At 46.8% G+C, this 27,872-nt stretch overlaps 1 protein-coding gene across 2 annotated transcripts in view; it reads left to right on the top strand.

The window, feature by feature from the left end:
* The window catches only part of CC2D1B (coiled-coil and C2 domain containing 1B), a 408,633-nt gene that overhangs the window by 276,337 nt on the left and 104,424 nt on the right, over positions 1–27,872 (top strand). For both annotated transcript variants that reach the window (XM_063938881.1, XM_063938880.1), the window contains exons 14-17: positions 19,017–19,149; positions 19,232–19,404; positions 19,519–19,644; positions 27,204–27,262. In XM_063938881.1, coding sequence (XP_063794951.1) covers positions 19,017–19,149; positions 19,232–19,404; positions 19,519–19,644; positions 27,204–27,262 — 491 coding nt within the window. The remainder of the gene's footprint in view (positions 1–19,016; positions 19,150–19,231; positions 19,405–19,518; positions 19,645–27,203; positions 27,263–27,872) is intronic.

The following is a 27,872-nucleotide window of genomic DNA, read 5'->3' as shown; positions in this document are numbered from 1 at the left end:
GGCAATCGCAAGGTGATTGACAGGCAGAGGGTGTTTGTGGGTGGCAACTGATCGTTTTAGAGGAGTGTCCGGAAAAAACGCTGGAGGGACCAGGCATTTGGAGGGAGGGTTTCTGATGTCAGCTCAGGCTCCGATCATCGCACTGGAAGAGTAAGTCCTGGGCTGTTCAGAGACTGCACAAACTTCTGTTTGTGCAGCTCTCTGCACTTGTGATCACACCCCTGCACAGCGATTTCCCCCTCCCCCTGTAGGTGGTGACGAACTGATCGCAGCAGTGCAAAAATCGCCTGCTAGCGATCAGGTCTGAATTAGGCCCATAGTTATGTATAGAACTATAAAAACATAGTATATATAACTATAATAACACACACCACAATATACAGTACGTTGCATATGTAGTTTTTTTACAGCCAAAATACAAATGTCTAAAAAAAAAAACCATTAATCCAGTAATAAAAAAAATAAAAATTAAAAATTAAAAAAAACAATGCTGAAAACAAACAAACAGCATCCTGTGTAATGCTGTTATTCACCGCTCCTGTCTCTGTCCCTGGGCACAGTTACTAGCTCCTCCCCTCCCCCGGACCCATATAGCAGTCTCTACTCCCCTTCCCACCCCCTCCCCTAAACCCATAGAGCAGTCTCTACCCCCTCCCCTGGACCCATATAACAGCTTTTAAAGTTATGCACAGATCCCTTTACCTTTTTTTCAGTGGCAGATCTGCTGCCCGCTGCCAGATCCCCGCTGCCAGATCCTCGTTTCCTGCTGCCAGATGATCCGCGCTGCCCGCTGTGCTGCACGGAGTCACTGCTGCTGCCCGCTGTCCACTCCTGCTGTGGCTCCGCCCCCGTGCCGCCCCGCGCACCACGTCACAGAGGAAATCCCGGTCAGGTGACCCTGTGACGTGACCGGCATTTCCTCAGCGGCGCCGCTTCTGGGAGCTGTGTAGCGCAATGACAAGCGGCTCAGCCAATCGGGCCGCTTGTCATTGCTCACTGGTGGGGGACTTCGGGCCAGGCAAGATCGGGCCACGGGCCGCATGTTGCCCACCCCTACCTTATCTTAAACTCCCTTACGTTATGTCTATCAAAATGTAATCCACGGACAAATGGAGCTTATTCTCGTTCTGCCTTTTGTGTGTGTATATCCCTTATGTTAAAGGTGCTCCGTTCTGTATGACAGTAAGCCGTATTGTTTCACATTCCTTGCACAGACATATGATATGTTATTATAAGATCTTTAAAGTGCATATCCATACAGCTTTTATTTATTGTGGGTAATAGAACAGTTATTCCTTTTATATAATTATAAAGGTACTCAATTTTACATAGCAATCACCCCTATTTATGGCCGCACCAAATATACACACATATGTAACATATTGTAGATTAGTTTATATCACATTTGCCATATAGCTGTTGTTTGTATTAGAACAGTGTTTATTATTGTGTTTAGCACATGTATTTTCTTTTGTCCCTATTTGTGGTAACGCAGTGCATTTGTACTACCTACACACTGTACTAAATATACCAGAGACCATCATTTCTCCCCTCATGTATTGCCGCTAGCACATAGTGTACCAAATTTACGGAACCACCACACTTATTTAATTCTATAGAGCCCTAATGCGGCATTGCCCTTCGGCTCCCTCACGCTGTGTGTAACAGCGTGTGTTAGCGGGAAGCCGCTGGCCGCGGCTCTCCTGTATGAGACCACCCGCGTGGCTTGGTGATCTAAGTGGGAGCCGTCTCTAGTGTGGAGTGCGGGCGGTCGCACCCACAGCGGCAGCAGCTTTTGTTATGAGGCACAGCAATTATTTATAAGAACACCATTGCTAGGCAAACATGAATTTATACAGTGGCTAGGCTAACATTAAAAGGACACAGAGTAAGTGCTCCGATCTCCTAACGATCGTTTCGCATTTGCTTAGTCATTCCTATGACTAAGCAAATGCGCCCGCCGCGGCACTAACTGGGCTCCCTGCTTCCCCCTCCTATTTCTCCCCGAGTAACCCTCTCGGGGGGCGGAGTTTCACGGAATGACGCGGTTGCGTCGTTACGTCACGGCGCAACCCCGTCACTCCGCTAAACTCCCCCCCTCCCCCCCCCCTCCGAGCGGAGTACAGATGGGGATTCAAGTTATGAAGAGGGAAAGGCCGGCGCGAGGTGCGACTGGTGAGGCGGGCCGAAGAGCAGTAATCGCCTCTGTAAGTATTCTCTCTCTCTCTCAATGTGTAAAATGGGGACACCTGCCGTAATGTGTGAAATGGGGAGTCTTTCCTGCCGTAGTGTGGGGATTTAATGTATCAAGGGCATTGCGGTGTGTGGCATAATATGGTGCAGGGGGCATTACTGTGTGGGGCTTAATATGGTAGAACTTTTTTTTTCCTGTGGTGGTCGTGATCTGTTGGAGCAGGGTCAAAAACTGGATTGTGAGGTAGTCTTTTCAGACGAGGCCACATCCATTTAGATGAGGCCACACCCATTTAGATGAGGCCATGCCCCCTTTCCGGGTGCGCGCGCAAGTTGTTTTTTTTCTCATCTAGGTGTGTGTGTGGGGGGGGACACACATTTTTTTATGTCATGGGGGGGCGCATTTTTAAATCTCGCACTGGGAGCCAAATTGGCTAGAAACAGCCCTGTTCCAGGCTTAATACATCTGCCCCTGATTTTCTTAGTATTGACCTTCACCAAAGTTGTGGCCAAATTTTTAGATTACCATATTTGCCGGCGTATAAGACGACCCCCAACATTTCCACTCAAAATATAGTTTGTTATATACTCGCCGTATAAGACTACCCCCTTCCACACACCAAATAAAACGTAAAAGAACATCAGATTTGTGACATACTGTATATTATGACCTGATAAGAGATTTGGATAGGGAGTATTTATCAAGGTATGCATAAGAAGGGGGGAGGGGGTGAGGAGAAAGTTGTAAAATGTATAAAAGTATACCCCTGTGTGCATTTAGTGTTACCGGGTTCACATGAGTGCCATTAGTATTAGTATTAGTGCCATTACAGTACCTGTCATTGTCACCATTGTACTGCCACAACGCGACTGCAGCGCCTCCGGCCAGTCCCTGCATCTCCCTGTAATTGGCACTAGTGACCCGCCGCGGCCGCACTGGATATCGCGCGATACTGGATGGTGAGTAGAATGAGGTGGGCGGGCATCGGGAGGCCACTATGGGCACCGGGCGAGTATCGGAAGGCCACTATGGCAGCTATGTCTATCCCAACTGAAGTGCACCCGGCGTATAAGACGACCCCCCCACTTGGAGGCATGTTTTTCAGGGCAAAAAAGTAGTCTTATACGCCAGCAAATACTGTATATAATTAAGGAAAACATCCTGGCTCAGTATTGCAGGTCACAGCCAGTGTAAAGTCTTTATTTTTAGGCAGGTGTTTCTCAAAAATACAATGCATTCTCAGAGATGTGTAGATATCATCATGATCAGGAACGCCGCTTTACCCTGCTGTACCCGGCAACCACTATATTTTGAAGACCTTACTTTGGCTAAACGCAGATTAATGGTTCCTTGATCTCCACCACAGTCTCCTAAATCACCTTAGTTTTCTTTTTATCACTTAGCTTGCTATTATGGTCTCTAATGACTCCCTGATTCAGATTTAAAAGTCTAGTGGGAGTTTTAGTAACCCCAACAGCGATAATGGCTTGGCAACGTGAGTCCTTGTTTGGCTTTGCTACTTTCTTGGAGTGGTCTGCTGGATCACTAATCATGGAGTGCAACTTCTAACTAAATAAAGATGGCAGATTATTAGCTGCTATGTCTGTTGAAAAACTAGAACCCATATTGCGGTCATTAAACATCCTAGTACTTGTACCCCTGTCACTGACTCCCAACATATTTTGATTTGTTTCATGAATATTATAGCAATTTATATGTGGCTCAAACAATAGATTCTGATCTTCAGAGCCGCATATTACAAGAACTCAGTCTTCCACAATTGTCACAAGCTCATAGAGAACACTTAAGTGGTGCTGTCACCACAGAAGAAATTTCTCGGGTCCTGCACCTCTGAAAGCTCCAGGTATAGATGGTGACCATTACTACATGATAACATCCTTCCAGCTCTGCATGAGCTTTCTCAGACAATCTACAGGGACCCTCCTCACTATCCCACATGTAATGAGTCGCAAACAATATTATTACCAAAACCACATAGAGATCCCAATTTTTACGTTCCTATAGGCCTATTACACTGTTGAATGTTGACTTCAAAATGATGTAAAAAGACCAATCTTGCTGAGCTTGCTTACTGACCACCAGCTGGGCTTTGTAGCTGGTAAACATTCGGTACGAGCTATTAGGTTGGCGATTGCAGTGAGCGTAACCTCAAAGTAATCTTCTAATTCCAATAATATGCTACAAAGTAGAAACACATAAATCGTTCGACACATTTGTTGCTATACTGGAATATAGAGCTTCTGACTTAGGTTTCATTTGATTAATGTTTTTTTGTTTTTGTTTTCACTCTCCGACCACCTCGCTTTTGGTTAATGGGTTGAGGGGTCGTACATATTGGTTCTCACTAAATAGAAATGTCCGCCCTTGCGGATGACTTACTGTTAATCACCCCTCATTGACACTTATTATGGATAAAATCAGCAATTATGGCAGCGTGTTTGGCCTGGTGATACATGCAGAAAAATCAGTAGGTATGTTACTAGGTCCGGGTAGGTCTGTTCCCCAATGGAGGGGAACGATTCCCGTAAAATGGGCTTCCTCTTCTTTTGACTTATTTGGGTTGAACTTTATTTAGGAATCCTCCTGACTTATATAAATATAATATTACTAGGGCAAGCCAAAATTTCTCCTGCAGAGTCCACAGTTTATCCACAGGATAACATTGGGCTATGAGGAAGCATCAGCGGAATGGCACCAATCGATCAAAAGCTTTCAGCCTCCCAAAATGCAATGGGCCAGTCTTCTATATCCCCGCCTCCTGGCTCAGGCAAATCACTTTTTTGTTTGGTGCTGCAGGAGCCGGACTACGGTCATGGTGCTGCTGTTTTTATGCAGCCATAAACTTTTTATTATTTTATTTTTATAGCCTTATTCTTTTAGAGTGATCTTTTTAAAAAGCATTGTATACGCACCTTAGAGTCGCTCCACCAACTCTTCGCCGGGTTGCGACAACGCTTACCCACATATACAGCTGTCGCTGGAGCACGGGGAGAAGGTAAGGGATCTGTTCCGCTTAGCGGGTAAGACGCGGACACGACCGCACAGGTTTTGGGAGGATACTACCCAACAGTCGCTGACGTGGCTGCCACCTCGGGTGCATCAGCGCTAGGCCTCAGGGAACATAGGCTACAGGGGTTAGTTTGTGGCCGCGATTCTTAGGGTTGACGTCAGCAGTGGGGAGTAAGACGCTCCCCTTGTCGCCCTTGCCCCCGTTTCATGACCAGTTTCCTATGAGTTTCCCGCCATGAACTGATTTTCCGCTTCCATCTGAGACACTAGATATCTAACTGACCCAGTTGCAGCATAGGCGGATGTGTCACTGGTGTGTCTGTGTTCACTTGGGCGTCTGTGTTCAATATTAGCGTCTGGATCCACTCAGTGTTTGATAGCGTATTGACCAATCCTGGAAGCGGGGTTAAGTGTCCCTGTATCCTGCTCTCCTGGGCCAGGTGATACAGCACTGAGTCTCTACCTACCATTGGGGTACGAGTAGTTGGATAAGTGCCTGATGCATACGAGTCTCATAAACTGTTATGGCGTTTCTTTTGCTGTGCGACTGAATACGTTAAAAGTCCTATATAAGGTAATGCAGTAATTTGTTTTTCCTGTATACCTGAAATGTATCTGTAGTTGAATATATGCTCATATTGCGTATTATACTAATGTATAGCTTGGGACTGATTGCTAGTGTGGCTGCTGACCTTTACTATACTATATTTCTGTCCGTTTCATAGTCTTTGTATTTCCGATCCTCAATGCTGGTGCGAGTCAGGGAGGGACCGGATTGTATATCACTTTAGCAAGCTTAAAGTGAATACGGTCACAAATTCTGTAGTCCACACCATACAGGTGTGATTTGTTTACCATGTGTAAGAGAGGCAAGGGTGAGGAGGTTACACTCTCCACAGCAGCACTGACATTGATATTATGTATGATCTGGTACAAAATGGATTATGTGCAAACTGTTAAGCTTTTACCAAAGTCTCCTTAATAAACCAAGGCAGACACAGGTTCACTCAGAACCCCCATGAGCTTCATTTGCACAAACATTATCCAGTATAGCTGAGCGGATAGTGCCAGCTCTTATACCAGGGATAGGTTACCCTGTTAACCATTACATGCAGCATTCCCCCTGGGTGTTATCACATCCAGTCCAGGAATCTGCAGCCTTTCAACAAAAACAGGCTGAAAGGCCTGTAGAAAGTAAATCATACAGACATGAAAAAACATCTTCCCAGTCTACACACGTTTCAGAAGAGGACACTTCAGAGGATGAAGAAGGTTCCTCGCATTCTGGGTCTGCATGCAGAGATGAGGATGAAGGTCCCAGCTCAGTCGATGAACCTGAGCTAATTAATGCAATGAAAGCCATTCTATTCTTAGAGGAGGCAGCAGAGCCTTTGTTAAAGTCCAAGGCACCTGTGTTTAAACGTCATAAAATGGTCAGAACTGAATTTCCGGAGTCAGAACAGCTAACGGAAATCATGCAAGAGGCTTGGCTCACACCCAGTAAAAAGTTCAGGATTCCAAAAAAATTTAATTCTCATTATCCTTTTCCGGCTGGGGTTTGTTTGAAAATGGAGGTTGCTCCCAAAGTAGAGACGCATGTCATTTGGTTGGTGTGTAAATCTACATTACCTCTGCCTTCAACTTCATTAAATGATGTAACGGATAGAAAGATAGATGGTTTTCTAAAAACAGTTTTTTCCTTATCAAAAGCAGTTGTTAGGCCGGCAATGGCTTTATTCTGGATGTCGAAAGCAGTGTCGGCCTGGGCTGATACATTAGAAGACGATTTGTCATTGGCGTCTAGAGAACAAAAGTCTCACTTTGCACATATTAAACAGGCAGCTATTTTTATGAAAGAAGCAAACTTGGATATGGGTACTATTGCTTCTCAGACATCGGCCTCCGCAGTAGCAGCACGCAGAGCTGTCTGGCTACGCACATGGAAGGCTGACTCAGAGTCCAAAAAAGTAGAAGAGTCTTTGCCTTTCACTTGAGATTTTCTTTTTGATAAAGAATTAAACAATATTCTGGAGTCAGAAGCAGACTTTAAGAAAGTGAAGTTTGCTTCTACCTACAAGTCTTAAGCTTAGGTTTCCAGCTTTCCGGTCCTTTCGGACCCAAGGAAAAGCAAAAGGAAAGGGTTACTGCAAACAGTCCCAATCGGAAAAGTCTGGAAAGACAAAAAAGCATTGGGCTACCAGAGGGCCTGCTTCCAAATCAGAAGACAAGCCATCAGCATGATGGCACGTGTCTCCACCTGGGGGATCCCATGGTGGGAGGCCAACTTCTATCTGCACAGACCTGGTAGCAGTCCACCAAAGATGCCTGGGTGCAGGAAGCGGTATCTCACGGTTATGCGTTTGCCTTCAAGAAACACCCCATGCAGAGATTTTTTTTGTACCAGCCCGTCCTCGGTGGAAGTGAAGGCCAGGGCTTTACAGGAGGCAGTTCAGAAGTTTCTACAATCAGGGGTGATGGTACCGGTCCCTCCTGCACAGCAGGGACAAGGATTCTATTCCAACCTGTTTCTAGTACAGAAACCGTATGTGTCACATCAGCCCATTCTCAATCTCAAAGCTCTTAACAGATTCATTTGGGTGCCTTGTTTTCATATGGAGACCTTGCATTCAATTATCTTGGCCATGGAGCCGGGGGATTTTATGGTATTCCTAGATATCCAGGTTGCTTACCTGCAGGTACCTATAGCACCGTCCCATCAGTGCGATCTCAGGTTTGCTATCCTCCAAGAGTATTTACCAAAATTATGGTGGTAATGGCGGCTTATCTCCGTCATCAGGGGAGAAGAATTTTCCCATACCTGGACGACCTGTTAAGCCTGGCTCAATCCCAGGAAGCTCTCCAGAGCCATCTGCAACTGACAATAGACTGTTTAGAGAGCCACGGCTGCTCATAAATTGGGTGAAGTCATCCCTTTGTTTTTGTCATAACGCACCTGGGGGCTGTATTGGATTTCAGGCTTCAGAGTTTTTCTACCTCTGATCAATATATCCACAATACAGACAAGGAGTCTGTCGAAGAGTATCCATTCATGCAGCAGTGTCAGTGATGGGATCTATGGTGTCAACAGTTGACATGGTGGAATATGCTCAATTCCACTCGAAGCCCCTTCAACGTCTGATTCTTTCCAGATGGAATGGACTACATCAAACAATAAAAATTCAGACTATGGTCCTTCCTCAGGAAAGACCATAGTGCAGACATCCCATCTGGACAAAGGGCGGCCCTTTTGGATTTCTGAGTGGAAGGTTCTCATAACGGATGCCAGTCTTCTGGGCTGGGGAGCCGTGTCAGAAAAGTGCTGCTTCCAAGGGCTTTGGACCAAGGAAGAAAGTTGCCTGCCAATAAATTATATTGGAACTTCGGGCCATATATATGGCTCTCACTCAGGCAAGGGACATACTTCAAGGAAAACTGGTTCAGATTCGCTCGGACAGTGTGATGGCAGTAGCATACCTCAATCATCAGGGAGATACTCGCAGCCAAAATGCAATGAAGGAGGTAAGCTGCACATTAAGGTGGGCAGAACTTCATCATCCGGCCTTGTCCGTAGTGTTTGTTCCAGGAGTCCAAAACTCGGAAGCGGATTTTCTCAGTCGACACGCCATTCATGCAAAACGAATGGGCTTTACACATCGAGGTCTTCCAGATTCTGGTAAACAAGCGAGGGCTGTCTGACCTTGTTGTTCTGACCTCATGGCTTCTCATCAGAACAACAAAGTTCCTGCACACGGGTCAAGTACAAAGGATCCCAAAGTGATCTTCGTGGATGCTCTGTCACTGAGATGGGAGTTTCATTGGTGTGTCCACCAATCACCCTGTTGCCCAGGGTGATACAGAAAGTCAAACAAGGAAAGGGCACCGTGATACTAATAGCTCTGGCATGGCCCAGAAGATATTGGTACACAGATCTGTGGCGTCTCCGTTTCTACTGCCTCAACATCCAGATCTACTGTCTCAGGGTCCTTGTCATTACAAGCACCTGGATTGGCTGTCTTTGATGGCGTGGCTCTTGAGACTTCCATCCTGAAAGCAAAAGAGTTTTCACAAGAGGTAATTCAAACAATGCTCTTAGAGCAAGGAAACCGTCCTCAGCTCACATTTATTACCGGATATGGCATGCTTGTATTTAATAGTGCAGTACCAGGAAGCTTGACCCTAGGTCTTTTAGAGTTTCTAGAGTCATAGCATTCCTTCAGGCAGGAATGGACAAAGGTCTACGGGTGACTTCCATGAGAGTTCAGGTGTCTGCATTGATTGTATGGTTTCAAAAGAAAATTGCTAACCTACAGGATGTTCACACTTTTTTCAAGGAGTACTTGACATCCAACCTCCTTTTGTTCCTCCTACAGCTCCTTGGGATCTACATTTAGTTTATTAAAGGCGCTTCAAGTTGCTCCATTTGAACCACTGAAGCAAGTGGTTCTTAAATAGCTGACAGCTAAAGTTCTCTTTCTACTGGCTATTGCTTCAGCTAGAAGTTTCAGATTTAGGGGCATTGTTTTGTCGCCCTCCTTTTCTGATTTTTCATCCAGATAGAGCAGTACTTAGTACCAAATCTGGATATCTTCCTAAGATGGTCTCCAAATTCCACCTTAACGAAGAAATTGTAGTTCCGGTTTTCCAAGGGCAGGACCTTTCTGCGGGAGATGCATCATTGGATGTAGTCCATGCTTTAAGGATCTACGTAGATCGTACCAGTGCCATTAGAAAGACAGATACTCTCTTAGTTTTCTACGGATTTTACAAGAGAGGCTGGCCTGCTGATAAGCAGACACTGGCGAGGTGGCTTCGGATGACTATTTCAGCAGCATATTCTCAAGCTGATCTCCCTATTCCGGCTAATGTCTCTGCTCACTCTACTCGTAAGGTAGGTCTGTCATGGGCAGCACAACGTGGTGTTTCAGCAGAACAGTTATGTAAGGCAGCCACAAGGTCTTCCATTAACACATTCATTAGACATTATGCCTTGGATACCTTTGCCTCTCAGGATGCTGCATTCGGGCGAAGGATTCTCCTATCCAGTCAGGAGCGTCCCCTTCACTAATATTTTTTTGGGGACATCCCAATGTTATCCTGTGGATAAACTGCGGACCCTGCAGGAGAAATAAGTAGTTATGGTAGACTTACTGTCGATATCTCCATTTCTCCGAAGTCTACAGTATTTACAGGGATCCCACCCTGATGCACCTGATTTGAGGATCCTTACACTTACTAGCCTCTTCCCTCTTGTGTGGAACTGTGTGTATGTGTGTTCTTCTCGTCTGATTAGGGCTCTCTATGATGCTCCTGGCTTGAGCTTTGGAAAATAACTGAATTGCCTGAGCCAGGAGACTGGCCCGTTGCATTCTGGGAGGCCAAAAAGCTTTTGATCAATTGGTGCCATTCCGCTGACACTACCTCATATCCCAGTGTTATCCTCTGGATACTGTGGACGTCGGAGAAAAAGAGTTATCGACGATAAGTCTACCATAACTACTTATATAATAATCAAATTAAGTTACAAACATGAAATAAACGGTATTGTGTATAGTCAATATACAACCTGACATGTAATGGGTAACTAGTACTATCTTCAATATGTTTACTCATTCTGTAATTTGTATTAGGTGCTAAACTGCCTGATATATACGTTATGGTAAGAACTTACCGTTGATAACGGTATTTCTCATAAGTTCACAGGTTCCACAGGATAACAATGGGATATGATGGAGCGTCAGCAGATTGGCACCAATCGATCAAAGCTTTCTGGCCTCCCAGGATGCAACAGGCCCGTCCATATATCCCTGCCCACTGGCTCAGACAAATCAGTTGTATTCCAAAGCAGAAGGCAGGAGCATCATGTAGAGCCCTAATCAGGTGAGAAGAACACACATGCACACCCTTCCGTACAAGAAGGAAAAGTTTACTGAGTAAAAGGATCCTCAAATCAGGTGCGTCAGGGTGGGATCCCTGTGGACTTAGGAGAAATACCATTATCAACAGTAAGTTCTTACCATAACGTATATTTCTCCGGCAGGGTCTACAGGTTATCCACAGGATAACAATGGGATTTCCCAAAGCAGTTTAGAGGTGGGGACGCTCCTGATGTACAGGAGAATCCTTCACCCGAATTCAGCATTGTGAGAGGCAAAGGTATTCAAGGCATAATGTCTAATGAATGTGTATACGGAAGACCATATGGCTGCCTTACATATCTGTTCTGTATAAGCACCACATTGTGCTGCCCAAAAGGACCTATTTTACAGGTAAATGAACAGAGACATTAGCCAGAATAGGGAGATCAGCTTAGAGAATATGCTTCGGAAATCGTCATTTGAAGCCATCTTTGTCAGCATCTGTTTACCAGCAGGTCATCCTCTCTTGTGAAATCCATAGAGAAAAAGAGAATCTGCTTTTCTGAAGGCACTGGTACAATCCACGTAGATCCCTACTGCACGGATCATGTCCATTGATGCATCTCCCGCAGGCCGGGACAACCCTTTCTTTGTTAAGGTGGAACTTAGTCATCACCTTGGGAAGATACCCAGATCTATCTCTGAGAACTGGTTTATCTGGATAAAAGCCTCAGAAATGTGGAACAATATGCTAATGCCCCCAAGTCTGATATTCCTCTAGATGACCCTGTAGTCAGTAGAAAAATCATTTTATGATCCATTTTAATAAGTGGTTCAAATGGAAAACTTGAAGGGCTTTGTGGACTAACACAAGTCCCAGTGCACTGTAGAAGGAACAACCAGAAGCTGAATGTGCAGCATACCCTGCTAAAAAATACCCACATCCTGTAAGTTGGTCATTTTACTTTTGGACCCCTACAGTCAATGCCGACCCTTGCTTTTTCAAGGAAGCCACCTTCAAACCTTTATCCATTTGTGCTTGAAAGAATGCTAAGACCCCGGAACTCGGAAAGATTTAGGGTCCAACCTTCTTTCACTGCACCCATGAATATAGGCTTGCCATATTTGGTGATAAAGGCGAACTAAGGAAGGTTTCCTTGCTCTGAACAGTGTTTGAATCACCTGTTGAAAATATTGTCATGACTTCAGGATAGAGGCTACAAAGGCCACACTGTCCAAGACAGTTGATCCAGATGTCTGTGATAACCAGGACCCTGCGTTAGTAGGTCTGGACGTTGAGGGAGAAGAAATAGAGCATCCATTGCCAATTCTCTGCTGGTCTTCCTGTTTTAACTTTCTCACCACCCTGGGTAATAGGGTAATTAGAGGAAAACCCATCTGCCAGACGAAGGTTCCATCTCACTGATAAGACATCCACAAAGATCGCTCTGGGATCCTTTGTTCTTGATCTGTATGTGAGCACTTTGTTGTTGAACCAAGACGCTATGAGATATGTCTGGCAAGCACCTCTTGTTTACAAGAGTCCCGAAGGTCTCTGGATGTAGAGCCCATTCACTTCCCTGAATGGTATATCGACTTGAGAAGTCCGCTTCTCTGTTTAGGATTCCTGGAATGAGAACGGCGGACAAGGTTGGATGATGAAATTCTGCCCACCTAGGTATGTGACTTACCTTCTTCATCACTTTTTGGCTGAGAGTTCCTCCGTGATGTTGAGGTACAGTACTGCCATTGCATTGTCCGAGCGGAATTGGACTGGTTTTCCCTGAAGACTGTCCCGTGCCTACACCGGTGCCCTGTATATGGCCCGAGGTTCCAACCTTTATCGGTAGACACCTTTCTTCTTTTGGAACACAATCTTCCTGACATTGATCCCCAGTGTCAGAATCTTCCCAATCTGATATCAAAAGGATTTACCTTTGTCCAGCTGGGATGCCTGTAGCCACCAGGCTAACGACATTCTTACTTTTATCGTAAGTACCGTAGTCTGTCTTTATTATCTGATGCAATCCGTTAATACCTACAACACCTTGTATTCCCAGCTGGTCCCTCCAGGTACCAACCAGGCCAACACTGCTGATCTTCCACGATCCAATGAGATCTAGGCATATCCAGTGTGGTGTGACTGTAGATTCTATTTGGTAAGAATCAGACGCTGCAGAGACCTAGAGTGGAATTGTGCATACTCCCGCCTGTCGATGCAGATACCATCAAACCCATCACCCGCATTGCTGCATGAATGGATACCATTTGACTGTGTGGCAAGTCCTGAATCCTATTCTGAACACTGGATATCTTGTTGCGAGGTAAAAATTACTCTCTGTAGACCTGATCCAGTACAGCCCCCAAGGGAGTCATCCGATGTGACGGAACTGGAGACGATTTTTCCAAGTTATGAGTCACTTGCCTCTGCAAACACGTTACTGTCTGTTGCAGAGGACCAAAGAGCAATCTCTGTGACTGTGCCAGAATTAAAAGGTTGTCTAGGTATGGGAAAATCCTTAACCCCTGCTGGCGGAGATGTTATTACCCCCACTCTGGGGACTGTGGCTAACCAAAAGGGTAAGGGCTAGACCTGAAAATGCTGTTTGGAGGATAGCAAACTTTGCATAACTAATCGGCAGTGGTATAGGAACATATAGGTAAGCATCCTGTATATTCAATGATACCATAAAACCCCTGGCTGCATGCCACACATAAGGAACGTAACGATTCCACGTACAACTGAGGTTCCAAATGTATTTGTTCAGCATTTTGGGATTGAGCATGGACCGAAATGACCCATTTGGCTTCTGACTAAAACCAGGTTAGAGTAAAACCTTGCCCCATTGGCTCCTCAACCAAGCAAATACACCATATGTCTGAACCTGCGGTTCCCCTCGTACTGAGCAGGATTACTATGGTGACAACTATCGTTGCGCTTAGGGGGGATTCTGACTTAGAGGCGTTCAGTCATAATCCCACAGGTGGCAGGCTGTCTTAAAGGCGAAAGCATAAACTAGAGATACCGTGCCAGATCTGTGTGTCCTGAAGAAGTCGGCCCCACAGCCTGGGGTCTCCCAGGCGGAGGCCCACACCATTAGATTGATGGTTAATTTTTCTACAGCACCTGGTATTTCCAGATGGTTTCCCATCCGAGTACTAACTAGGCCCAACACTGCTTAGTTTCCAAATCTCAGCTGATATTGGGCCCATCCAGTGTGGTGTAGCTGTAGATCTTCTGGTAGCCCAATGCTTTCCTAGTCTTCCCCGACTTGTTAGATACCAAAAAGGGCCGAATGGCGGAACTTTTAGGTTTGAAACTGTATGTGTAAGGAACCTGACTCCAGAATATGTCAATTCTTAACAAAAAGAATATTTTCAGAAAAAGACAATGATTCCTAGACTCTGAATGAGCTTCCACGTACCCAGCTAAACTGCTCTACGAGCAGGTAGAGTTGGGGCTGATGCCCTGGAGTAAATATTTTGCCCATATACAATACTTCCAGGAACATTGCAGTTTTATTATATGAGCTATATGAGATCTTTGCTCTATTGAGAAATCTCCTTCCAATACATCAGCCCAGGCAACCACTGCCTTTGTCATTCAAGCCGAAGCCAAGGCTTGGCCTTATGACTGCCCTAGACAGGAAAATAAATGGTTTTTCTTGGACCCATCCACCCTCCTAGCTCTGATGTTGAAAACAAAGATAGTGTAGATTATTTTGCATCTACTTTAGGAGCCACCTCCCCTTTTTTAAAACAATCCCGAGCTGGAAGAGGATAATTGAAATTCCATTTCTTATGAGTTCTAAACTTTTTATCAGGCGTAGCCCAAGCCTTTTCCATGATTCCAGTCAGCTGAGCTGACCCTGGAAACTCAGGTTTTGGGATGTTTAAACACAGGTGCACTGGTTTTTAAAATAGGCTCTGCTGTATCTTCTAAGGATAGAATGGCTTCATTGCTTTCATTAACTCAGCTAAATTCCAGAGCTGAGACCTACTTCTTTTTTATATGATGAAGTAGAATAAATTGGGCTTTCATCTTGTGATGAATTTGAACAATGTGTAGCCTGTGAGGGTGAAGATTTACTTACCACCGGTTCTGAGAAGCTGCTGCTAGGAGTATACACCATAGGTGGATCTGCATATGAGGGCTAATAGTGTAACCGTATCCCTGGTACAGAATTTGGGGGGAATTATCCATTCAACTTATTGCATCAAGTCTGTGCAAAGATAGCCCAAGGCGGATACACTTGTACCTGCCTCTGCCTCGTATTTTTGCTGAGCTAAAACATTATGCATACAAGCCATCCTGAACCAGATCCTGAGAAGATAATACAGGTTTGCAAAACAAACATGGTATGAGTGTCCTCACCATTGCCACACTTATACATGATAAATAATCAGCACTTCCACAGTGTACTACACAATTTTGTGACTGTAATCACTTGAACCTTTTTTCTTTAAAATGATATCCATCTGACCCTACTCATGCACCAGCATTGAGGATCTGAAAAACAAACTGACAGACATATAGTAAAGTCAGCATCATACTAGCAGTCAGTCACATGTTATACATTAGTATATTAAGCAATATGAGCACATTATCAACTACAATATTATTTTAAGTATGTAGGAGAACATATTTACTGAATCATGTTTAACATATCTAACGTATTCAGACGCAATGCGACAGAAACAACAGTAATGGTATACAGACTCATATGCAATAGGCACTTATCTAACTATTCATACTCAAAACAGTAGATAGAGATTTAGTGCTGTATAGCCTGTACTCAGTAGAGTGGGATACAGGGAGACTCATCCCGCTTCCAGGATCGATCAATACGTTAGCGAACGCTGAGTGAATCCAGACGCTACTAGTGTACACTGCCGCTCCAGGAACCTATAGTGAACACAGACGCATCGGTTACACAGCCGCCTATGCTGCGACCGAGACCCCTCGTGGTAGCGTCTGAGACGGAAGCGAGGTAACAGTTCATGGTGGGAAACTCGGCAGAAACTGGTCATGAACTGGGGGGAGGGGTGACCAGGAGAGCGTCTGACTCCCCCTGCTGACATCAACCCTAGGGATCGCGGCCTCATGCTATTACTGGAGCCTATGATTCCTAAGGCCTAGCACTGGAGCACCCGTGGTGGCAGCGCGTCAGCTACTGTTTGGTAGTCTCCTCCCGAAACAGTGCTGCTGTGTCCATATTCCATCTACTAAACGGAACCGATGCCTTACCTTCTCCCTGTGTTCCGGCCACAGCCTGGTAACGTCTGCTGGACCTGCTAGTATATCCCACACAGAGACGCCCGCCGAAACAGCACTGTACTCGTGGGTAAACGTTGTTGCGACCCGGCGGAGAGTTGTTGGAGCAACTCTTTCTAATATACGTATAAAATGCGGTTTAGAAATATCACTCAAAAACTAGTAAGACTATAAATATAAAATAAGAACGCTTAGGGCTGCCAAAAACAGCAGCCCTCTGACCATGGCTGGTTCCTGCCGCACCAAACACAAAACTGATTTGCCTGAGCCAGGGGGCGGGATATATGGACGAGCCCATTGCATCCTGAGAGGCCAGAAAGCTTTTGATTGTTTGGTGCCAATCCGCTGTCGCTCCATCATATCCAATTGTTATCCTGTGGATAACCTGTGGACCAGTGGCGTGCTGTGAGGACAGTGGCTGGTGAGGCACTACAGCCATAATGTCAGCCGAATCCTGCCGATGACCCCTACCGCCGCCGAGCCAATGCCCGCTACTGCCTCTGAGCCGATGCCTGCTGCCACCGCCAATGGCTTACAAACTCGCCCACCATCAACTGACCCAGCCCTCCGCCACTAATTTGCATCTCAGTCCGATGCCGCCAATGCCCGCTGCCTGCCTGCTCATCATACTTGTGATATATTGTACATTTTTAGTAAAAAAATAATAATTAGTGTTTGGGAAGGGAGGGGGAGGAGGACATGAATGCAATTCTGTTGTCCAGGGCTTCCATTAACTTAATGGAGAAGGGTCTGAATGGGTAAAAAAATGTAAAAAAAAAAAATGCGTGAGGTCCCCCCTCCTAAGTATAACCAGCCTCTGGCTCTTTTGAGCCGGTCCTGGTTGTTTAAATACTGGGAAAAAATTGGACAGGGGTTCCCCGTATGTAGACAACCAGCACCGGGCTCTTAGTCCGGTCCTGGTTCCAAAAATACAGGGGACAAAAGATGTAGGGGTCCCCCGTATTTTTAAAACCAGCACCGAGCTCCACTAGCCAGGGACATAATGCCACAGCCGGGGGACACATTTATGTAGGTCCCTGCGGCCGTGGCATTACCCCCCCAACTAGTCACCACTGGCCGGGGTTCCCTGGAGGAGTGGGGACCCCTTAAATCAAGGGGTCCCCCCCTCCAGGCACTCAAGGGCCAGGGGTGAAGCCCGAGGCTGCCCCCCCCCCCCCCCCCCCCATCCGATGGCGGTGGATGGAAGGCTGATAGCCATGTGTGTAAAAAAAAGAATATTGTTTTTTGTTGTGGAACTACAATGCCCAGCAAACCTCCCTCGCTTGCTGGTACTTGGAGAACCTCAAGTACCAGCATGCGGGGAAATAACGGGCCCGCTGGTACCTGTAGTTCTACAACAACAAAAATACCCAAATAAAAACACAACTCACACACCGTAACAGTAAAAATGTATTAAAACACACTGACACACTCGCACATACTTACCTACATCCTACGCCGGTCACGTCCACTTGTCCATGTAGAATCCAATAGGGTAGGGTTACCTGTAAAAATGAAAATTATACTTACAAACTTCAGTCCACAGGAGGAGAGAGAGAGACTAACCCGCTGCTGCTGCTGGGGAGAGCCGTACACACTGCAGGGCCACGCCGGGAGGACGGAGCCGGCGGAGGAGGGGGAGAGCCGCACAACGCAGCGCCTGTCAGCGGGAGGACAGAGCCGACGGAGGAAGGGGAGAGCCGCACGGGGGAGAGCCGCACAACGCCGCTCCTGTCAGCGGCGGCGGAGGACAGGGGGGAAGCGCACACTGCAGACGCCACTCACCACCGGGACCCTCCGCCTCCAGCGCCGCGTGTGGGTGATTAGACAAGCGGATCCAGCACTGGATCCGCTGTCCAATCACAGGTGCCTCGCTGACATGGGGGTGATGTCCCTGTCAGCGAAACACTTGTAGAAGTGCCGCTTTCCCTATCTTTTTGATAAGCTTCGTAAGCTGCCATTTTTCTCATTGGAGCGGCTGCGTGACGTCACAGTCTATGTGACACCTTTTAAGAACCTCCAGTACGTTCCTTACAGCCACTAACAGCCTTCTGTAGTCTCTCGTCCTAAGCCCTCTGTCCCACGCACACGGTCTACCCCATCTGTGTCACCCCTACTATGCCCCATCCCTTTTAGAATGTAAGCTTTCATGAGCAGGGTCCTCTTCCCTCATGCTTTTCTGTTTCTGACTTAACCAAATCCCTATATTGTGCATAATGTATGTGATGAGTAATTGTGGCAAATAACAGAAATAGATGGAGACAACATTGAGTTTAACACCTCAGAAAAAGTACCAGTGATTTTGGTCACATGCGTCTAATTTGGAGGCCATCCATCCAATACAATCACTGCCTATGTATATATCATTGGAGATCTCTGGAGCCAAGTGAGCCCCCGCTTGTTTTCAAAAAATCACTTATATATGAGGGACTGATTACATTAAAATCGATAACGAAACAACCTTATTTTGCTCTTGCAAATCATCTCTTAACGTAACTGTGGGAAATAACAGAAGTAGATGGAGACTGTATTAGGGTGTGTGTTATGCTTGAACTCTCTGCAAGTGACTTTATGTTAAATGACACTAGTTTTACAGTCTTTTTATTGCTTATTTTGGAGCTTTTTGGCTCCTGTTTTAAAAGTTTGTAGTTGTCTCCCCCAGGATGACCAGCCAGCAAAGAAACCTGTCCACCAAAAACCCACCCAAATTGAAAAGCTACAGGTGTTGCCAAATTTGCCACAAGATGAGAAAGTTGTGGATACTTCCAAGTCCACTGAGCCCCTTCCTCCTGCAGGTATTACTAGAGGTTTGATAATGGAGGCCCCTGATCCCTGTTTCTCCTGTGTATGTCATCCCTAGTCCTCTCCTTGTTTCAGTACGAGAGCTGCTGGAGTTCTTGGAGACCCGGAGAAGACAGTACAGAAAATCAGCTCTTCAAGCCAAGCAGAAGAATGACGTGGAACTAGCTAAGCAGCACATGAGAGTGGTCCATACTCTCCAGGCCTCCATCGATAAAGTGAAAAGCGGTACTCTGGTGGACATCACCAAGGTAAATACATAAGCAGGTTAGAAGTAAAGAACCTCTTTCACGGGCATCACTTATGGTTGTATATTACCAATAAATGACATTTGTGTCCAGTAATGATGATTGCGTTTCTCACAGATACCACCTGCTCCAGCGGATGAGGAGAATGACTTTGTTCTGATTGAACCTGAGGAGAACAGGTCACCACAGAACTCTGATGAGGTTTATGCTCAGTTGATAAAACTGCTCCAAGAGCAATATGAGGTACCTGCTACATTGCGCCTGTCTCACTATTAACCCCTCCTGTTACTTTATCTGATATTACAGCGTTGTAGGAGGGTAAGACCAAGGTGTGTGTAGCTGCTGCAGCCCCTCTTTATGGCTGACTCAGAGTGAATCCTTCTGACCACTTTGAATCAGAAGTACTGGGTTACTGGTAGGGGGTAGTGAGGGGATTGGTTGCTATCTCTTATAGGAATGTAGGCTTCTCGCAGAAATACATGTGTACATTCATTTTATTCTTCTCATTTAAAAAAACCCTTGTTTATAGCACATTTTTCTGCTGCGGGGTACACTGGGCTTCACAAGGATTAACATCGGGGTGTAGAGTAGGATCTTGATCCGAGGCACCAACAGGCTCAAAGCTTTGACTGTTCCCAAGATGCATAGCACGCCTCCTCTATAACCCCGCCTCCGTGCACAGGAGCTCAGTTTTGTAGTTGGGGCCTTACAGTAAGCGGGCATACAACAGGGGGGGCTACTCCTGCAGCCCTAAGAAAAAGCTATTTCAGAAGAAAGAAAATCTGAAGACTTCAAGGGCTGCAGCAGAGACACTGTGTGTGTTAGATGTCAGACATCTCCTGCTGCAGCTCCATCACTCCCCCAACGGCGCCTTATACTCCCACGCCCTGGTTGCCGGGTAATTACAGCGGAGGCTCCGGTGTTCTTCTAGTCAGTCACACACTCGCCGCTGTCCTCCCGGATCGCGTGGCCGCATACAGGGGGAGGTAAGGGGTCTCTTTGGCCCGCTGTAATCGCGATCCGGCGCGGCCGGTGTGGACACTGCAAGGGGCAGGGGCTCCACTAGCCACCAGGGCACTGGGCACAGGTCGGTTTTCTTCATAAAACCGTTTGTTTGACAGCCCGCAGCGCCTGGTGGGGAAGCCAGTACGGGGGATGAGGCCTGACCTGTAGACCCTCCCCCCAGCCCCAGGCCACCATTTAGGCAAATGTTCCCGCCCTGGAGCTACATATCTCTCTCCCTCACTCCCTGTCAGCCGCCATCACACAGAGCGGCGCTGTTCCTGGGACTGCTTGGGCAAATACTCCTCTGTAAAGCCGCCTGATCGCCAGCGCTGTGCATTTTACAGGACACTTAAGTATTCTACCTGTCACTGGGACAGTGTTAGTTAAGAGAGTGTATACAGTCAGGGTGGTGGGGTACAAACACCCTGTAATATACATCCAGTATCTACTGTGCTATGCTATATCTACTGTGTATAGAGTGTGTATATATATATATATAGAGAGAGAGAGAAGTACTTTTATAGATCAGTGCGCTTATCCACCATTCGGGAATCCCTTCTAAGGTTCAGTAAATAACAGTCTTGCAATAGTCTCAAACCGTCACTGTCCCCAGTGAACTTATCAGAACCATCTAGGCCTTATGGGCACACTCCAAACGTCCTGGCGGCAGCTCAGTTCTTCAGAAAATGACTTGGGTATGTTCAGTCATGGAATTTCTACGAGAGTAGGGGAGAAGAACAAGCGCCTTATGGTGCAGTAATTTAGTAAATAATGTATTGCAGACACGCCAAATGAAAAATTCCATACCGGATGAAAACTTGTATCTATTCCAGCTCACCACCTGCTGTGCCTGGAATAGATTAGAGACTGTAGAGCCGGACTTGAAGACTGCGGAGTGTGGACAGGTAGTCTGATATTGCTTTATTCGGGACCTGCTTGGGTCATTTGGATAGAGGTTTATCCGATATGCATGGTTAAAGCATTTGATTCGGTACGCATGACATATAGGGGACGGACCCCCAGTTGATATACTAAGGTATTACACTATATGGCGATGATCTATGTCTCCTGATATACAGTTGGAGAGCAGTTATTGGACAAGAAACTGATAGGCCTTGATACAAGTTTTCATCCGGTACGGAATTTTTCATTTGGCGTGTCTGCAATACATTATTTACTAAATTACTGCACCATAAGGCGCTTGTTCTTCTCCCCTACTCTTATATATATATATATATATATATATATATATATATATATATATATATATACTGAGTATTACTTTGTATTGCTAGTCCAGTGCAGTCTTATTGTATGGTATAACTTCTGCATTGTACATTGTGACTTTCTGTGTGTGTGTGTGCGTGTAGCTGCTGAGTGGCTGCCATTTTGTGTATTTGGCTCAGCCTGCTACCCCTATATTCTGTAACCTGAGGGGGCTAAGTGTGTCACGTTTATTAGACTATATATGTGTTTCACAAGATATACTTACTGTGTATTTTTCTCAGTGATTTCTGGTCACCATATATCTCTTGGGTTCCCGGTTTGTGCTGATACATTACACTGGGAGTTCTTGCTGCTAATATTGTACCGGGTTGCCTGATATTGAGCTTCTCATTATGTCAGCTGCAAGGGGCAACGGAACTGGGGCTGATCCCACATTGCGTGGAGGTGCCGCTGCAGACACATTTGAGGAAAACATGGCAGCAGAGAGTTCAGGTTCTGGGGGTTCCTTGCCCCCAGTGGGTTTGTAGCAACGGGGGTCCACAATGACCCACCCTGGGCTACCTTCTCCACGTTATTAAATACGCTGGTAACTAAACTTGCGCCCCCTGTGGGACTGCCTATGCCAGTACAGCAGTTTATGGTCCCTGCAGTCATTCCGCCATGGGCAGATCAGATCTCATCTCTGTTACAGCACTTGAACCAATCACTGACTAAAAAGAAGTCTAACTCGCCCGCCTAAGACTAAGGCGTCTTCTAAACAGGCCGCTACTTCCTCACAATCCACCACCGTTCCAGATACTTCCTCTGATGAGGATGATGATACACTGACCCCACAGAGACTGACTCTGATGCTTCAGATGGGTTGGGACGGTCACAGGTGGATGTCCCTGATTTGATTGAGGCTATCAGGCTGATTCTTTAAATTTCTGATGAACTGGAACCTGAGCCTGTGTCTAAAAATCCGGACAGATTTAAACGTAAGAAAGTGGTTAAACAAGTTTTGGCTTATTCTCAACACCTGGCTGACATACATCAGGAATCCTGGGAAAATCCAGGAACAAAGTTCACGCTGCGTAAGAAAATGTTGGCTCGCTGCCCTCTCTCTGCGGAGCTATGTAAAAATTGGGAAACTCCTCCGCCTGTAGATTCTCATGTTGCACGGATGGTAGTTTCCTCAGCTCTGCCAGTGACTACCGTCCCCTCTCTGAAGGAACAGACGGATAGATGCGTGGAGGGTTGTGTAAAGGCGATTTACACCCTGACATGGGCTGTGCATAGGCCAACCATTGCAGCGACACGGGCTGCTGAAGCATGGGCTCAGGAGCTGGAGGCGGAGCTACCTTCCAACGCTTCTGATCATGCTAGACAATGTCTCTCATATATTACCGCAGCTTCTCATTATCTTAAGGAGGCGGCTTCCAATGCCGGGCTGCTGGCGGCCAAGGCTGTGACTATGTCCATCTTAGCTCGACGTATCCTTTGGTTGAGATCCTGGTCTGTGGATCTGGATTCTAAGAAAACCCTGGAGGTACTTCCTTTCAAGGGAGATATTCTTTTCGGAGAAAACCTCAATAAGATCGTGGCTGTCTTAGCTTCTGCTAAAACGGCTTGCATACCAAGTACGGCACCTTCGGCTTGCTCCTTTCGTCCTCCAGGAAAGGCAAAAGGTCAGTCGTACCCGAAACAAGCTCGTACTTCCAAACCTGCTAAACCCAGACCCAAGCGGGCATGGGCTGCCCGTCAGCCTGCTTCCAAAACAGACAAGCCTGCTGCATGACAGGGCGGGTCTCCCTCTGGGGGTTCCCAGGGTGGGGGGCCGATTTCTAGGATTTACCCAGGAATGGTTGAAGACCACTTCCAATGCCTGGGTACGGGAAGTCGTCACTCGAGGTTACGCCGTATCCTTCAAGAATCGTCCCCCTCATCGATTTTGCCTGATAGATGTCCCTTCGGATCCGGTGAAGGCAAAAACTCTTAATTCGGTGGTACAGTCCCTCCTGGACACAGGAGTGGTAGTACAGGGTGCCTTTTGCTCAGAGAGGCAAGGGTACTATTCACCGCTGTTTCTAGTCCCGAAACCGAACGGGTCCTCGCAGCCCATTCTCAATCTCAAGTCTTTGAACAAGTATGTGAGGGTCTCCAAGTTTCGTATGGAAACTCTACGCTGTATTGTTCTGGCCTTGGAGCCTGGGGACTATATGGTCTCCCTGGACATACAAGATGCTTACCTGCATATTCCTATTGCAATGTCACATCAGCAGTACCTGAGGTTTGCGTTGGGCAACCTTCATTACCAGTTTTGAGCGTTACCTTTTGGTTTGTGCACGGCTCCGCGGGTATTCACCAAAGTCATGGCGGTAATGACGGCTGTGCTACGCCATCAGGGGATCAGGATCGTCCCGTATCTAGACGACTTGCTGATCCTGGCAATCTCCCCAGAAATTCTCCTACGTCATTTGGATGTGACAATCCAGTTTATGAAAACTCAAGGGGGTGGCTCATCAACTGGAAGAAATCTTCCCTGGTCCCTGTTCAGAGCTTGGTACACCTGGGGGCATTGTTGGACACTCACAACCAGCGGTTGTTCTTGTCTCAGGAGAAGATCCTGAAACTTCAGGTCAAGATTCAGTGCTTCCTATGTCGTCCGCAAGTGTTGATACATTCGGTAATGCAAGTAGTGGATCTCATGGTGTTGGCCTTCGACATGGTGGAGTACGCTCAATTCCATTCCCGCCCTCTACAGAGGTTGATTCTGGCCAAGTGGGACGGCATGCCTCACCGGATCAGGTCTCAAATGATCTCCTTGTCTCCGGAGGTCCGTCTGTCACTGAGCTGGTGGCTTCAGGACCACCAATTGAGCGGGGGTCGTCCCTTCTGGATCTCCAACTGGGTCCTTCTGACGACGGATGCCAGTCTGAGGGGCTGGGGAGCGGTGTTGGAGCAACACTCCCTTCAGGATCGGTGGACCAAGGAGGAGTCTCTCTCCTCCCGATAAACATTCTGGAACTGCGTGCAGTGTTCAATGCACTGAACTTGGCTCAGCATTTGATACATAACAACCTGTTCAAGTACAATCCGACAATACCACCACGGTGGCGTACATAAAACATCAAGGTGGCACTCGAAGCCGCATGCCGATGAGGGAAGTATCAAGGATTCTTCAATGGGTGGAACGCCATCTGCCAGCCATATCGGGAGTGTTCATTCCGAGGGTCCTCAACTGGGAAGCAGACTTTCTCAGTCATCATGACGTACACGCCGAAGAGTGCAGCCTCCATCCAGAAGTATTTCAACTCCTCGTGGACAAGTGGGGCCTTCAAGATGTGGACTTGATGGCGTCTCGACACAATCACAAGGTTCCGGTCTTCGGCGCAAGGACAAGGAATCCTCAAGTGGCGTTCGTAGATGCACTGGCATTCCCATGGAGCTTTCAGCTACCATATGTGTTCCCTCCGGTGTCACTCCTGCCCAGAGTACTAAGGAAGTTCAAACAAGAAGGAGGAACCCTGCTTCTGATTGCTCCGGGGTGGCCCAGACGGCACTGGTTCTCAGAGCTACAGGGTCTCTTGATAGAGCGTCCCCTACTACCTCCCTCAATGACCAGACCTCCTCGTTCAGGGCCCTTGTGTATACCAGGATTTGGCCCGACTGGCTTTGACGGCGTGGCTCTTGAAGCTTCCGTCTTGAGGGCCAAGGGTTTTTCTGAGGCGGTCATTCATACTATGTTGAAGGCCCGTAAGCCGGCTTCTGCTCGGATTTACCATAGGGTCTGGAATTCTTACTTTGCTTGGTGCACATCTAACAATCATGATGCTTACAAGTTTAGTACGGCCAAACTTTTGGCCTTCCTACAACAGGGCATGGACTTAGGCCTTCGTCTGGCATCCCCCAAGGTGCACATTTCTGCCTTGTCTTTATGGTTTCAGAGAAAGATTGCTACCCTGCCTGATGATCATACTTTCACTCGGGGGGTGCTACGGATTCAGCCTCCTTATGTACCACAGTGGCCCCTTGGGATTTGTCGGTGGTTCTGGAGGCCTTGCAGGAGTATCCTTTTGAACCTTATGAATCTGCAGACCTTAAGTGGCTTTCCCTTAAGGTTTTGTTTTTGCTGGCTATTGCCTCTGCTAGAAGGGTCTCGGACTTAGGTGCCTTATCTTGCAAGTCCCCCTATCTGATTTTTCAGCGTGACCGGGCTGTTCTTAGAACGTGCCCTGGTTATTTGCCTAAGGTTGTGTCTTCCTTCCGCCTTAACCAGGAGATTGTGGTTCCAGCCTTTAGTTCTCCTGAGATGTCCTCCAAAGATCGGTCTTTGGATGTGGTACGGGCTCTCCGTATCTACGTAAAGAGAACTGCCTCCGTTAGGAAGTCTTGTTATCTCTTTGTACTGTTTGGATTTCACAAACGTGGCTGGCCTGCTAACAAGCAGACCATGGCTAGATGGGTTAGAATGGTGATTGCACATGCTTATGTACAGGCTGGTCTGCCAGCTCTTGCTACCATCAAAGCCCATTCTACTCGGTCTGTTGGACCTTCTTGGGCGGCCTGCAGTGGTGCGACCCTTGAACAATTGTGCAAGGCGGCTACATGGTCCTCTGGGAACACGTTCATAAAGTTCTATGCCTTCGATACTTCCGCCTCCCAGGATGCTTCCTTTGGACGCCGGGTTCTTGTGCCCGCTACAGTGCGTCCCCTCCCATAAGGAACTGCTTTAGGACATCCCCGATGTTAATCCTTGTGGAGCCCAGTGTACCCCGCAGCAGAAAACGAGATTTATGGTAAGAACTTACCGTTGTTAAATCTTTCTGCGAGGTACACTGGGCTCCACAGGGCGCCCACCCTGACGCACTTAGCTTCTTTGGGTTGGTTTGGCATTAGCCGCTGACACCCTCTCCTGTCGTGAGTGCGTGGTGTGTGCGGCTTCTAACGATTGTCGTCTCTGTTACCTGCTACTGCATTGGACTGGTTAACGAAAACTGAGCTCCTGTGCACGGAGGCGGGGTTATAGAGGAGGTGGCGCTGTGCATTCTGGGAACAGTCAAAGCTTTGAGCCTGTTGGTGCCTCGGACCAAGATCCTACTCTACACCCCCATTGTCCAATACTTGTGGAGCCCAGTGTACCTCGCAGAAAGAGATTTAACAACGGTAAGTTCTTACCATAAATCTCGTTATTGCTTTAATTTTGTAGTGGTGTCTAATAATATTTTGGAATAGCATTTATATTCAGTAGAAATTATTTAGTAAATACCGTGAGTCTATATAAAGTAAATGGGGAAATGACTGGGAAACACTGGACGCAGATAAATTAGGAGAAAAGGATTTAATGCCGTGTATATACTGTAATGAGGAGATGCTTGTAAATGTGCTCTGTAAATTATATGATAAAATCCATGTAATGGTGACTGAGTAGTATCCTACAAGAGTAACAATACTGCAACCCCTGCCAAGACTGATACACATTCTCCGTAGAACATTAAGAATTCCCATAACCTTTCCGTTTTGCAAGTTTAAATTGATTTTCCAACGAGTTTTGTAAACGTGACTGAATATCCGTATCTTCTCTCTCCCAGAAATGTCTACTATATTCCAAGCAGTTCATACAAATGGGAAACGTTGCAGAAACAACTAGGTGAGTTACCAACGGCAGGAGATGACCAGGCAGCTACTGTATGTCTCCAGTGAGAGCATTGTGTGCGGGATTTATTAAAATACATCGCTACCCACTCCATATGTACTAACATCGCAATGCGGTGACAGAGGCCCCCCGCGATACCTGGCAGAAGGATTGCAGAGGGTCTCTATGGGGTCCGTCACCTTCCAGCCCCGGGCAGCTCCTCCTCCTCCTCCTCCCTGCAGCCGGAAGCAGAAATAGCTGTGCTGCTATGGGGTGAGGAGCGGCACCTGGACACACAGGTGAGGGGGGAGTCGGCGGGTTCGGCGCTGGTCGGCGGGTGCGACAGCTGGTGCGAAAGAAGCTCATAGGCTTCTATAAGGTATCGCCATCAAAAGATGGCGATGCCCTTGGCGGCGAAAACCCGGCGGCCTAGTCTTAGTACATGTGAAAATGCTGTAAAACACCCCTAAATGGGGGCTTTACCGCATTTTCCCATTAGTACATCCCGTGCTAAGGGCGGGATGTATTAAAATGCATCACCGCCCACCACAGCGATGCTAATCGCATATGTACTAACATCGCAATGCGGTGACAGAGACCTCCCACGATACCTGTCAGAAGGTCT

The sequence above is a fragment of the Pseudophryne corroboree genome, chromosome 9 (genome assembly GCF_028390025.1).
Source record: "Pseudophryne corroboree isolate aPseCor3 chromosome 9, aPseCor3.hap2, whole genome shotgun sequence".
NCBI lineage: Eukaryota > Metazoa > Chordata > Amphibia > Anura > Myobatrachidae > Pseudophryne > Pseudophryne corroboree.
Note: the sequence above shows the minus strand (reverse complement) of the source record. Positions and strands in the feature narration are given on the sequence as shown.